This window comes from Manacus vitellinus, unplaced genomic scaffold (assembly GCF_001715985.3).
Source record: "Manacus vitellinus isolate BGI_N305 unplaced genomic scaffold, ASM171598v3 scaffold_28_pilon, whole genome shotgun sequence".
In the NCBI taxonomy this organism is placed as follows: domain Eukaryota; kingdom Metazoa; phylum Chordata; class Aves; order Passeriformes; family Pipridae; genus Manacus; species Manacus vitellinus.
Window position 1 is genome coordinate 3,311,863 of NW_021940122.1, and position 13,837 is coordinate 3,325,699.

The 13,837-nt window shown below is 46.1% G+C and overlaps 1 protein-coding gene and 2 non-coding genes across 3 annotated transcripts; 1 reads left to right on the top strand and 2 right to left on the bottom strand.

Annotated features, from left to right (window-relative positions):
* The first annotated feature begins 3,790 nt into the window (after positions 1 to 3,790).
* On the top strand, positions 3,791 to 12,734 carry CPOX (coproporphyrinogen oxidase). The gene is given in 9 exon segments (XM_018074714.3): positions 3,791 to 3,877; positions 3,880 to 4,081; positions 4,084 to 4,191; positions 4,278 to 4,421; positions 5,108 to 5,218; positions 6,177 to 6,318; positions 8,440 to 8,658; positions 10,408 to 10,512; positions 12,423 to 12,734. Coding segments are annotated over 9 exon segments (1,206 nt in total). The 3' UTR covers positions 12,511 to 12,734.
* Positions 12,735 to 13,360: 626 nt separating this feature from the next.
* TRNAD-GUC lies at positions 13,361 to 13,432 on the bottom strand. Its single transcript has one exon. It is a non-coding gene; the product is annotated as a tRNA-Asp (tRNA).
* Positions 13,433 to 13,706: 274 nt separating this feature from the next.
* Positions 13,707 to 13,780, bottom strand: TRNAI-AAU. Its single transcript has one exon. It is a non-coding gene; the product is annotated as a tRNA-Ile (tRNA).
* Positions 13,781 to 13,837: the final 57 nt, after the last annotated feature.

Below are 13,837 nucleotides of genomic sequence, written 5' to 3' on the forward strand. Positions count from 1 at the left end.
TTCCTTTTTGGCTCTGAGTGCTTTTTTCCTCTTCCTTTATTTCCACAGAAATACCAACACCATGCACTGCAAATGCAGATCAAAATGCAAGATACATTTTCTTGCCTCATATCACTGTTGAGCATCTCACACACATCAGTGCATGCTCCTATTCTCAGTACTTTAAAGAGAAGTAACCAGAAATAATGTGGTGAAGCACCACATTGAGTTCAAAGAGTGAAAAACTTGGCTTGAACTACTCTCTACAATGCTGTTTTTTCACCTGCCAGCACAATTTGGTTGTACACATATAAATAGGGCTACAAAAACAATCTCCTATGCATGGTGCCATTTTTGATGCACTGTCTGCTTATTGCACCTTCTCCACTGCTGCAAAGTGAAAGTACATGGCATTTGGCTGAAGTTTCAATCTTAAGGTGCTGTTATAGAGGAGGTCCTCACAAGGAGCTAATGTGAGAGGCTTCAGCACAGAAACAGTAGGAGTGTCTTACACTCTGTCACTCCTCCTCACCTCCACCAGTGAGTGTAGCCTGACCAGGCTGTAAAGAAGTTGTACTTCAGCAGCAAGAGTAAGACACTGATCTGACAACTTGTTTGCAGCAAAGGAAATTCTCACTAGATATGAGAAAAAATTCTTCCCAGGGAGAGTGGTGGAGTGCTGAGGCAGGAGCCCAGAAAAAAACGAGGTAAGAGGTTTCCTAAATGCAGCTGGACAAGGAAAGTCTTGTGCAACCCTTGGGGTTGGACTACAGACCTCCAGAGGTCCACCCAGCTGAATTACCAGATGTTATCAATCAGAGCTTGCATTCAGTTTAACACAGAAAAAACCTACCAACACACTAAATCAGCATGAATGTGTTTTACGTGTCTTGGCCTCAGCATTTATTTATTTTTTTCATTTCCATACCATCTAAGAACCACAGTCAAAGAGCAGACCTTTACTACAGTAAGTAGTAGAAGAAGTACACAATGCACACTATCATGAAAGTGTTTTGATAAATCCACTAGATGCAATTCAAGAAGAAACTGAGCTATCACAGCCAGCCCTGGATAAAGAATGGTTGAAAGACCTGCTTAGAGCAGCCAAAGCTCCTAAGATGGTAGTGCCTTTCTCCCTCAGCCACAGATCTCTTCTGCAAATAACAACACATTCCTTCCTTCACTCCTACCCCCAGTGGGTCAGGTTTCCTGGCTCATCAGGGATCCTGTCCTCCAGATGTTGGCAGAAGAGAGCACAACTCAGAGATCTTCCATTCCTCCTTGCAGTGCTTCAGCAGCTTCACAGCATCCTCTGCTGCCAAAGAGCAGAATCAGATCAGAAATGAGAAAACAGACTTAGCCTTCAAGCAAACATTATCGCTTTATACAGACAGACACTCCCCCCAGTTACCCTACAGTGAAAAGAGGCAGATAACGAAGATCCCTGATCTGCAACAGGGATCAATCTCCATGCCTTCCCCAGAGCCACTTTTGAAACTGACCTACTCTTGGGTACTACAGGTGCAAATCAGTCCTGAAATGCCAGAAGCTCACTGTGTCCAAGGAATAGTCCCATACCAGAGTACAAACCTTGCAGGCCTGGGCCTTTTTATGCAGTACCTTTAAACATCTGGCTCTACATAGCCCTTTTCCTTATTATTCTGAATTCTTATTTTCACATAATTACAGAATGGGTCAGGTTGGAAGGGACCACTGGGGGTCATCTGGTCCAACCTCCCTGCTCATGCAGGGTCATCCTAGAGCAGCACATTGCAGAGGATTGCTTCCAGATTGTTCTTGAATATCTCCAGTGAGGGAGACTCCACAGCCCCTCGGGGCAACCTAGTGTCTAGTGTGCAGGCACCCACACAGTAAAGAAGCTCTTCCTCATGTTCAAGTGGAACTTCTTTGCATCAGTTTCTGCCCATTGCCTCTTGTCCTATTGCTTGGCACCACCAAGAAGAGCCTGGCTCCATCCTCTTGGAACCGTCTCTTTAGATATTTATACACATTAATGAGGTCTCCTCTCAGCCATTTCTTCTTGACACTGAACAGACCCACCCCCCTCAGCCTTTCCTCCTAAGAGAGATGCTCCAGTCCCTTAATTTTTGTCACCTGTTGCTTCTCCAGCAGATGTCAGGGTAGTTAAAGTCCCCCACCAGGACTAGGGCCTGTGACTGTGAAGCTGCTTCAAGCTGCCTGTAGAAGGCCTCATCAACTTCCTCCTCCTGACCACGAGGCCTGTAGCAAACACCCACAATGATGTTACCCTTACTAGTCTGCCCCTTTACCCTAACCCATAAGCTCTTGCTCATTGTCCACCCCAAGACAGAGCTCGATATATTCCAAGTGTCACATAGAGGGCAACTCCACCACTGCACCTGCCTGGTCTGCCTCCCCTAAACAGTGTGTAGCCCTTCATGACAAAATTTCAATCATGCAAGCTATCCCACCATATCTCTGTAATCACAATGAGATCAAAGCCCTATGACTGCACACATATCTCTAGTTCCTCTTTTATTAGGAAAGAAAACATGCTTCAACTTTAGAGAAAACAAAGAAGGTATAAGTATGTGCCCTCTAAGATCCATGGGGAATATTCCCTTTGCACTAAACTGGTGGTCCCACAAAGTAGTCAGGTTCTAAAATCTGTGAGTTTATAAATTTCTAAAAATTGTTTCTAAATTTCTAAAACCAGCAATGCCACACACAGGAGAGCAATTCCACATGGTTCACAGGATAGCTCAATAAAATATATCACTGCCCCTATTCCAGCCATGCCTGGCCCTGTACAAGCCTTTACTCACACAAGTGACTATGCAGCCCCAAGCAGCTGCAGTGATCCTACCGAGTTATTTGAAAGCAGTACGCAGAAATGTTTCACGGGCACAAACACAGCATAACCTGCTCTCCCAAAGCCACGCTGGGTGGGCTGCAGTACCTCAGCACTCTCTCTACAGGTGCCTCTCCCTGCCACAGCATCCACACGGCGCAGGCAGCCCAGCTCCGGGGGCACCCAGCCGGGATGGTTACAGGGCACTTGCACTGCCCCATGGCACCCAGTGAGGGCAAGCTACCCTGTACAGACACGTATGAGCCAGCAGTGTGCCCAGGTGGCCAAGAAGGCAAATGGTATCCTGGCCTGTATCAGAAGTAGTGTGGCCAGCAGGACAGTGATTCTGCTCCTCTACTGTGCACTGGTGAGGCTGCACCTTGAATCCCGTGTCAATTTCCGGGCCCCTCAATTCAGGAAAGGTGCTCAATTGAGGTGCTGGAGCAGGTCGAAAGAACGGCAACAAAGCTGGTGAAGGGGCTGGAATGCAATTTTTATGAGGAGCAGCTGAGGGAATTGGGATTGCTAGGCTTGTGGAGGCTCAGGGGGGACCTTATCACTCTCTACAACTGCTTGCAAGGAGGTTGTAACCAGGTAGGGGTCGGCTCTTCTCCCAGGCAATGAGTTACAGAACAAGAGGACATAGTCTTAAGCTGTACCAGGGAGCTTCAGGTTGGACATAAGAAAGAATTTCTTCACAGAAAGGGTGATTGGGCATTGGAATGGCCTGCCCAGGGAGGTGGTGAACTCACCGTCCCTGGAGGTGTTTAAGGTAAGACTGGATGTGGCACTTACTGCCATGGTCTAGTTGACATGGTGGTGTTGGGTCAAAGGTTGCACTCGATAATCTCAGAGGTCTTTTCCCACGTAATCGATGCCCTACACAGACAGGGCGCGCAGCCTCTCCCACCGGCCGCGCCCCGCCCCGGGCCCGGCCGCCACGGCCCGCCCGCCGGCCGTGCGGTGCCGTGCGCGGTCATGGCGGCGGCTAGCGCGCTGTTCGCGGGGCTGTCCGGGGCGCCGTCCACCCTTGTTCTTGCCCGGGCGCTGAGCTCCGCGGCCGCGGCGGCCGGCGCGGGGAGGGCGGCGGGCGCGCGCTGGCGGCCGCGGGGAGCGCTGGGCGGGTCGGGCTGGCGCTGGGCTGTGGCGGCGGCAGACCGCGCGTGGCGGCGTCCCGGGAGGACGAGGAGGACAAGGAGCTGCGGCAGCGGTTCATCGCGCCGCCCGTGAGCGGTGCTGCAGAGCTGCGGCGGCGGCGGCGGGAGCTGCGGAGCGCATGGAGCTGCTCATCATGGAGACGCAGGCGGAGGTTGGCCGCGCCCTGGCCGCGCTGGACCCCGGCGCCTCCTTCTCCGTCGACACCTGGGAGAGGAAGGAAGGTACGGGGAAAGCCGCGGGAGACGCCGCGGGCACCGGCACCCCGGGCTCGGTCACCCCGCGGTGACCCTGCCCCTGGCCTTGGCAGGCGGAGGCGGCATCAGCTGCGTACTGCAGGACGGCGAGGTCTTCGAGAAGGCGGGCGTGAATGTGTCCGTCGTGTCCGGGCTCCTGTCCGAGGAGGCAGCGCGGCAGATGCGGAGCAGGGGGAAGTCTCTGAAGGCCAAGGACGGTAAGGTGTCCGGCCGGGAGGTGGGGTAGGGAACCGGGACACGTTCACCTGAGTATTCCCGTGCGGGACTCTCAGCAGTCCTGGCCTTTGAGCAGAACCTGAGGAAAGCCAGACGGATCAAAGATCGAAGGGTTTCATTTGTATCAAGGTGATTTCTAACCAGTAAGCCTAACAGGTGGACTTCCGTATCCCTAAAAAGCCATGTATCAGAGTGCTTCTCTCTCCGTCCTGCTGCTTCAAGGAATGCATTATAGGCACGGGTGATTTCTCAATAATGACACTGTAGCTTAATAGTGAAACAGTGCAGGAGTTATGTACCAAAGAGGTGAAGGGAGGGAACCAACACCACCTGAAGGCTAAAGAGCACTCAACCCATGTTTGTGTAGCAAAGGGCAGTTGTGAGGACTGGGGGTGGCTGAAACCCTTAGCAGTGCCTTATGTTTTAAATGGTCTTCATTTAATGGGTTCTCTAACATGTTGCTGCATTTTAGGACTAATACCAAAAAAAGGTGCACAGAAGAGCGTGAATGAGAAGTGAATTGCACATTTACTAATAATTATGGTGATCCAACATGAGAAATTTTCCTGTCACGAAACCTAAGGAAAAATAGCGATGTTCCTTAAATGATAGTAAATGAAGTTTCTTGAAAAACTAAAGGGCTTTCTTGGTGCATCTCTTTATCTAGGGAAGCTGCCTTTTTGCGCCATGGGTGTGAGCTCCGTTATCCATCCAAAGAACCCTCATGTTCCAACCATGCACTTCAACTACAGATACTTTGAAATTGAAGAAGCAGACGGTAAGAATTTTAATCCAATGAAGCATGTATGAAATGTTCATGTTCCTCCACATGGAGGAAGCATGAATGCATGGCTAGGGTAAGAGGTTAAGAACCAGTCCAGGTTTGTTCCCAGCTGTGCCAAGAATCTGTTGTTTAGCATTGGATCTCCTTATCTCTGGCCTTTGTGCATTTGTAAAATGAGCATAACGAGTGCATGTGGTAGAGTAAAAGGGGTTTGCTTTTTGTAGAGTATGCCAGGGGTTTCAGATCGAAGTTAAAAATGTAGGAGGTTGTAAATAAATGTGAAATACATTCAGAGCAGCAATCCTAGAATTTAGAAGAAGAAATGTTTGTGAAGGGCTGATAAACATTCTGGTCATGATGTGCCTTTGTCTCAGCAGCTGGAAGGACGTACTGTCAGAAACACTGCTCACTAACTGCATTGTGCCTTATTTCCCCAAGTTTCTGCAACTTGGCACTGTCAGAAATGGGACCCTTGTCTAGGTGGTCCAACACTGAAGGGCCATCTGTATCTTGTGACAGTTGTATGTACTGTCAGAAGCTCAAAGAGAGTTTTCTTTCAGTTGTTTTGCCACAGCATTATGGATCATTTCTAGCCAGTTACTTCCCTGGATGTAATAATGATGTTCCCTTTCTTTGGCACACAGTAAAATGTTTCTGCATTCTTGAATAAGAGTTGCCAGCCCATCTTGTGAAACTGATATTCTGTAGTCAGGATCAGTGGTCCAAAATACTGAATGAATGGTTTTAACTGCTTTGAAATTTCTTTCATGTTTTCCCGAAGTCACTGGAAATGGAAGTTCACTACCTTGAAGTCACATTTTTCATGACTGAGGTTTAGGGGCACCACTGAATAATGATTTTGTTTTGTATTTTAAAAGTAGTTGTTAATGCTACGTGAACCTTGCTGTTTAGAAGTGTAAAAGAAAAATGTTGCTGCTTTCCTCTCTTATAGGAACTAAGCAGTGGTGGTTTGGTGGTGGGACTGATCTCACTCCAACTTACCTGAATGAAGAGGATGCTGTTCATTTTCACAAGACTCTGAAAGAAGCCTGTGACAAGCATGATCTGAAGCTGTATCCCAAGTACAAGAAATGGTATGTGGGGAGAGATGCACTTGGGGGGGGGTAGAAAGCAGCACTAGATGTTGCCAGTTAAGTGTACTCTAAGAACTGTAGGTTCTGCTGCCTTTTAAAAAGTATCAGCAAACCCTAAGAAAAATTAGCGGAAGTGTACTGGGACAAAATGTAGTCTGAAGAAATCTCTTATTTACAGAAGCCTGTCAGCCCTTTCAAATTAGGGGGCTGACAACTAGGATCATAAGTCTATAGCCCAAATAAAAACCAGGCTGACTCTACAAGAGTGGTTGTAAGCCACAGACTTCACTAGGCAACTTAAAAATTCCTTTTAACCTCTAGTGTTAAACTAGGACAAGATTTTTTCCCCATGGACTTGCACAAATCCTGCTTACAGTGAGCTCGTGGTAAATGTGCATGATTCAGTGTGAGCTCTTGGGCCAGCGTTGTGGTTCTGAAAATCCCACTCAGATTTTTCTGTCTTCACTCTGACCATCATGGCCTGTTTTGTTTTTCTGGTTTTTTCCAGGTAAGTAAAGGAGATTGTCCTTAATGTAGAAGCTTCATAATTTAGATGAAGCTGTAGTTTTTTCCCTGGTGAAAAATTCACTGTGAGTTCAACAGTTCTAAGATGCAAACTTTGAATGTTCTTCTTGAGCTAAGAGATACAAGTGATCTGATCCTTCACTAGTAATGGGTGGCTTGCTGCTCTGTGTCTGATAATCCTATCTGCCCCAGGCTGTGGTATCCAGGAAGGAGGGGATACCCTTTTGTAAGGCACTAGGTCTCCTCTGAGGACAGGAGATAAAGTGGGTGTTATAGTTTGGGTGGCAACCACTTAATAAGGAGATACAACTTAGAACCTTGAGATTACAGTCTTGTTCTCTGAGGAGTTTTTGCATGGTAGTTCAGAGTATGTGCCTTAATGGTCAGGTCTTTTGCAGCCTAAGTAGGCAGGTGGGGGGTGGGGGGTCGGAAACCTTTTCCCACCTTTCTCAAAGATAAAAGCTGTTGTTACATTTACCACATTATCTTCCTGATCTAGGTTTAAGACTTTTGTCAGGCTTCTTCTCTTTTTGCATTTCTCACTCAGCCTTTTTACTTAACTCTTCCTGCTGCCATTAAATAAAAAAGCTGATTGTCACAGTGAATAAAAAAATAGCTTACGTTAGCAGTTACATCTCCATGTCTCTTCTGCTTTGGCCATGCCATATATATTGCTTGAGAACGATTGAGGATGGACACATGTATGGAAAACCAGTTCTAAAAGAAGGCAAGGTGTTCTTAATGTTGATGGTTTCTGCTTCCTTTTTTCTTTCCATTTCTTTTCTATGTGAAGACTTTCAGGGCATGACTGCCCAATAAAGCAACTATAAGCAAGATAGGGTGTGGATACAATGAATCATTTATATATAGTAATTGCACAGCTACATACCCCCTGTAAATACAAAAGAGATTAATTGCCTTTCTATTGTAGAATAAACTGCCCTTACACACTTATAAACTTGAACATAAGCCATGAAAAGCCACTGCTATGATGACTCAATCTTACAAGTTTTAACTATTAAAAAGCCTTTTTCCAAGGAAGGCTGCCATGACACGTGCTTTCTTATCTGGTCTTAGGTTTTTAGATTCCTTTTGTTTTGATGAAGAAAATCAATTCTTTTACTAGAATGGCAAAAATAATAAAGAAATTCTCTTCCAAGTCTGAATTAAACTGAAAGCTGTACAAATAATTTGGGATCTGCATATAATGCTGGGAATGAAATCTAGCAAGAGCTCTTAGGGTGAAGTTTTGAGATCAGGTGACCCTGTTCTGAGTAGGTAGGGGATATGGATTGGATCACTCCATGTGGATGCAGCTGCCATGGTGTTTGAGTGTTACTGTTCAGTGACTGTGTGATGACATGTAGCTTTGCAGAGACCATCTAATCAGAGCTTTACTGTAAGTGACACAGGAGTGCTTTCCAGAGGGTGCTGCACCATCCTGGCTCTCGGTAGTCAGTAAAACAGTGGGGCACTGGGCAATGCAGGAACTGACTTCTGGTTAGTGCTAGTCCTGTGCCACATAGCTGTTTGGAGTTCTGTTCATTGCTTTGAATACTGTGGACCATATTAATAAATATCTGGTACTTCTTCTAGGTGTGATGACTACTTCTATATCAAGCACCGTGGCGAGCGAAGAGGGATTGGAGGCATATTCTTTGACGACGTGGACTCTCCCTCCAAGGAGGAAGTGTTCCAGTTTGTGAAGAGTTGTGCCAAAGCTGTTGTGCCTTGTTACATTCCCATTGTGAAAAAGCACCGCCATGACTCCTTCACGCCAGAGGAAAAGCTATGGCAGCAGCTTCGGAGAGGACGGTGAGTACTGAAGGAGCTAAAGAATACACAGGAGGTGGATTATGCTGGCAAGAAAAAAACTGAGCTAGTTCTTTACGGTTACAGGTTAATGTCCTGTTGTAGTGTGGGCTAAAAAAGCTCATCAGAGAATTTCAACATTTTTGTGCACAGAACTAATTTTGAAATCCAATGCTAAGTTGCCAAAAGGGGTGCAAAGAAGGTAGTAGCACGCCCTTATCTGTATTTCCCACCTTCCCATGTTAGAATACAAGCAACACAAACAAAATGCCAGAGTTTCTCTCCAGCTCTTTCAAAAACCAAGAGAAGCTGCTGCTGTGCAACAGGCAAAGGGGTATGGGTGTGCTTGGTGTCCTGAATCCAGCCCTCTCCTGCGGCCCAATCATATGGGATATAGGACTACCCTTGTCACATGAGGAGCCTGAGGGGGAGGGAATTGTGCTTCCTATTCAGTAATGAAACAAAACTTCACAAAGTCAAGAAGTAACTGTGCTCAAGTACCTTCACCTTCTTACATACATATTTGTTCCATCTGATCTTGGCATTGAAATGAGGATTCCTGTAAAGGAGTAAAGATACAGAGGGTTGGGTTTTTTTATTCTGGCATGGTCCAAAGTTGCTGTAACTTAAAGGACTTTGGAGGATGCTTCTAATGTGACCAACTGTTAATGTTGCAAAAGCTTAAGTACACTGGTCAATACAGTTGTACTCCGTTCCCTGTATCCTGTGATTGTGTAAGCACATGGAGAAATGAGAACACACATGCTTTGTGCAGAAGTAGGGTCTTCAGTTTCTGTCTCTTCTGCAGAGAAATCTGTGATACTGGCATGGAAAGAGTATAAGCATTTAAGTTTAGATCACTGGCCTGCAGCCATTAGTCAGATAAGCAAGTGTCCTTAATTTGGTGGGACTGTTCCTGGGAATGTGGGGCTTCCAGGATCTAGTCTGTGGATGGGATTTAGCAAACTTGCTAAGTTTATAAGGGGGAACAGCTTCTGTAAGCTGCAGCCAGAACCAGCTCTTGAGGCCTGCCTATTTCCCTGTGTCTGTTTGCAGGTTGTTTGGCTAGGTAAAGCTTTCCATTTTTGCAGATAGGTAAGAACTCTTCCCTTCCTGTATCTCTGTTAAATACTAACACGTCTGTACTAGCTACTAAGATAATCCCTGATGAATTGTCACTGCTCTGTTCCTATACTGTGGGCAGAAAAGTGGTATATTTTGATATTACAACTCCCAGCCAGCACTCTGAAGCTGTTTGACTTCTACTTCTTTCCAGATCTCCCCAAGAAACAAAAAATACTGTTCAGACCTTACTGCTTATGTGTCCTTCAGCATGGAGGACTGCAGAGTAGAATTCTTTCTCAGTTCCTTTAAGGCCCCTCTTTATGTCTGATGCCACCACACAAAAGAGAAAACCAAGGTAAACATGGTGTCGAGCTTGTCAGCAGGGTTGAGGCCTGGGAGAAGCACAGCACAGCACAGCAGCCTGCAGAATGCTCTCCTTTGAACAGTTTGTCTGCTCTAGTCTGTTTGCCAAGGTCACTACTCCCTGTGCTTTGTGGAGTGGCAAGGTGATAATTGCATTCCTGCAGAGGATGCTGAAGAACAGTTCACTCCAAAACAGGGTTCATTCTGACACCCAACACAGCAGAAAGATAGGCCGGTTTTGTTTGATATCTGCTAGTTGAAGAAGGCACAACCAACTTCTGCTAATAAACTTGTTTTTTCTTTGCATCTCTTCACTCCCTGTAGGTATGTAGAGTTCAACTTGGTTTATGACAGAGGTACAAAGTTTGGCCTCCTGACACCAGGATCAAGGATTGAAAGCATTCTCATGTCTCTGCCCCTGACTGCAAGGTAAGGGTGTAGCTATGTGGGACTGCAGGTAGGTTACTGTTCTTATTAAAATAGTTAATAGGATTAAATCAAAGGTCTGTCATGGTGTCCCATCACTTTACAGTGGCTAGTTCATGCCTGATACAAGAACTACCCAAATACATGCAGATGCTTCTCTGGTCTCCTACACTCAGCTAGTTGCCAGTAGTGTGTGACTGAGATATTTTCTGACAAAAAAAATGGATGGTTTTTGTGCTTAGTACCTCGATAGATTTTTCTCTCCTTGCTCCATGGATTTTTCTTTAGTAGCTCTTTGAAATCATGTGAGATTCTGGCAGTCCTGACAAATGTGTGACAAGGAGCTTCATAGTTTAACTGTGTGTTGTATGAAAAAGTGCCTCTTCGTTTTCTACTTGCCTCTAATGGCTTCGTTTGATTTTTCACTGAGTAACATGATTTTCTTGCTGTTGTGTTTCTCCATAACTGTTCTTATTTTACAAACTTCTGTTTTTTCATTGCCAGTTTTCCAGGCTAACAATTCCTGGTATTTTTCGTCTTTGTACAGTCACTGTTCCATCCTTTTGATCACATTTGCCACTTTCTCTAGGCTTAAGTTTTCTGTGCCCTTTCTGAACTAGGGATAAGGAACCAACACCATAAGATACATATGTGTATCCAAGATCATACACTGGCATAATGAAGTTTTAATTCATTATTCCTTTCATAATCCTAGTATTCTGTTTGCTGGTTTTGACTGCTGCTCAGCATTAAGCTGGCTTTTTCATAGAACTGTTACAATGCGAGAGTCTTTTCTGGGCAATAAAATTGAACTCAAATTTAAGTCAATCTGTATACAGCTTTTTCTGTGTCCATCATTTCACACCAATCAACAGTGAATTTCACCTGCCATTTTATTGCTCTGTTGCTTGGCTTAATACTAACTGTTTTCAACACTTTTTTTGTTTTAACCCATCTTGCTTACTCTTGCAATATCAGGAAATTCAGTCACTTACTGTTTACCCCCATTTTCAGGTTGCTTTTAGGTAACACTGAGTAGCACAGACCCTATAATGAATTCTGTAAAGTTTACTAGTGACCTCCTTCCGCCTCCTTCCTCCCTTTGCCTGCTGCCCCTTAACCATGAAGGCAGTCCTGTTCTCACCATATGCCTTCATCCCACTGCCAACACTACATGAGTCCCTGACCTGGTGGTGTAGCACACTCCTATCTTCGGATTTCGTTTCTAGGATGATCTGGTTTTGCTTGTTTTCATCAGTGTAAATAGCTTGCTTCACAGCATGAATGGTTCCTTCCTGGGGAAAAAATGGAAAGAGGATGTACCCATCTCTGACTGCTGATGCTTTCTCTGTCACGCCTCTTTTAATTGCCTTTTCAATAAAAAAGTGATCTTTCATCATCACCTTTGTTTTTAAAACCAAGAATCAACAAGGATTTGTAGAGCTTCCAGTCCATATTCTGGAAAACCTAAATCTTGTGTCCTCACTGTGAAAATTCTATGGGTTCCTTTTCTACTCATCTTCCTTATGATGTTAGTATGTCACAAGAGACTGCTAGAAGATTTTTGCAAATCAACCTGCGTGCATTTTGGGGCACGGGGGCGTTGCTCTTCCCTTTTTCCTTGTTCTTCCAGCTTTTTCAGAGGTTAGTAAAAAGATGAAGCTAACATTTTTCCTGTGTACGCCGGTGTTGATAATATTTGTTTTTACTGAACTTATTGTTTTTACTGAACTTACATATCTGTCTCCTGAGCTGAGTATCAACTATGTATTTAGCTTTGCATGCCCAAAAAAGGCAACTCCAGTCCAAACACTGCCTGGTCAGTGGCAGTGGTCAGTGGGGTCAGTCTCCAGGTCAGTGGGAGAGGTGGCAGCCAGCTGGGCAGTCTGAGTGAGTTTCCCCTCTCCCTGCAGGTGGGAGTACATGCACACTCCACCAGAGAGCTCCAAAGAAGCAGAAATCCTGGAGGTTCTGCGAAATCCCAAAGACTGGGTGCACTGACATGGATCATGAAGAAGATGGATTGCTCACGCTGAGCCATTTGAGAGAACGGGAACGCCTGCGAACCAGTTCATTGGCACTGCTGTTGCATGGCGTTTCATTGTGTCTATTTATAGCTTGCCTGGTGCCTTAATTATGCTGTAGACTTGTTACAACTTGCAAATACGTGAACTCACTCTTTTGGATTGATGGGCTAATATTGTCACCCCCTGTTGCTGTTGCCTTGTGAAGGACTGGTGATGGCCTCACAGGGCTACTGTGCATGTTTTAGGACTTTCTCAACTCATGTGATTGACTGCAAAATGGCAAATTACTGTGAAGTGTTCTCCCAGTGAAATGAAAGCGTTATCTGTGCCTAATTAGCACTGCTTACCCTTAGAAAATGTTTGGATGCTTAAACACATTTTTGTAAAGAATAAAGGGAATATTTTATATGATTTTAAACCTTAAACTCTGCTTTCGGGAAGTTGTGGAAAAGGTGGTACTTAATCACATGTATTTTGATGCTGCAGTAGCATGACTTGGCCGATCAGTACCTGGGAGAATCCGGGTTGGGGCACCATGTTACGTGAGGGGAGGGGAAGGCTGGCTGTCCATTTGAGGAGAAAATCTTTCAGCATTGAGCATGTCAGCTGTGACTCAGGCCAGCTCCTTTGCCAAGGAGGTCAGAGATGCATCAGGTGTTGCCCGTTGCCCCCAGGGTCTCTAAATAGCACTTCACGCTGTTCCCAGCCCCGGAATGATTGTTCTTTTGACTCTCGGCACAAACCTAGTCGAGGAACGTCTAGGGAAAAGCAAAGGGAGGCCGAGTCTCATTTCCCCTTGCCTGAGGAAAAAACGACAGCTCCATCTCCCCGTCGGGGAATCGAACCCCGGTCTCCCGCGTGACAGGCGGGGATACTAACCACTATACTAACGAGGAGCGGGATGTCCGGCATTCCCCTTCCGCCACCACGGCCTACGACCTCACCTGTCGCGGGTTCCTGAGCTGCGGGTGACGGCTGTCCCTGCGCCCAGGTGGCGTGGGGACATGTCTCCCGTCGGCTCAAGGTCGCTGTCGCCGCCTGATCGCCCAAGTCACGCTTCCCGCCGGGGGCCACCGCGTTCACTTCCGTGTTACCATCCGCCACTAAAATAAAATTAAGTAATAGTCTGCTAAATCGGCCATCTCCTCACCTTCAGGGGAGAAAACGGAATGGCCCGTACGGGGATCGAACCCGCGACCTTGGCGTTATTAGCACCACGCTCTAACCAACTGAGCTAACCGGCCTTCGTGCATCCCTCCTGGGTGCGCGCACCTGAGCCGCTACTACGGACACGGCGCGGG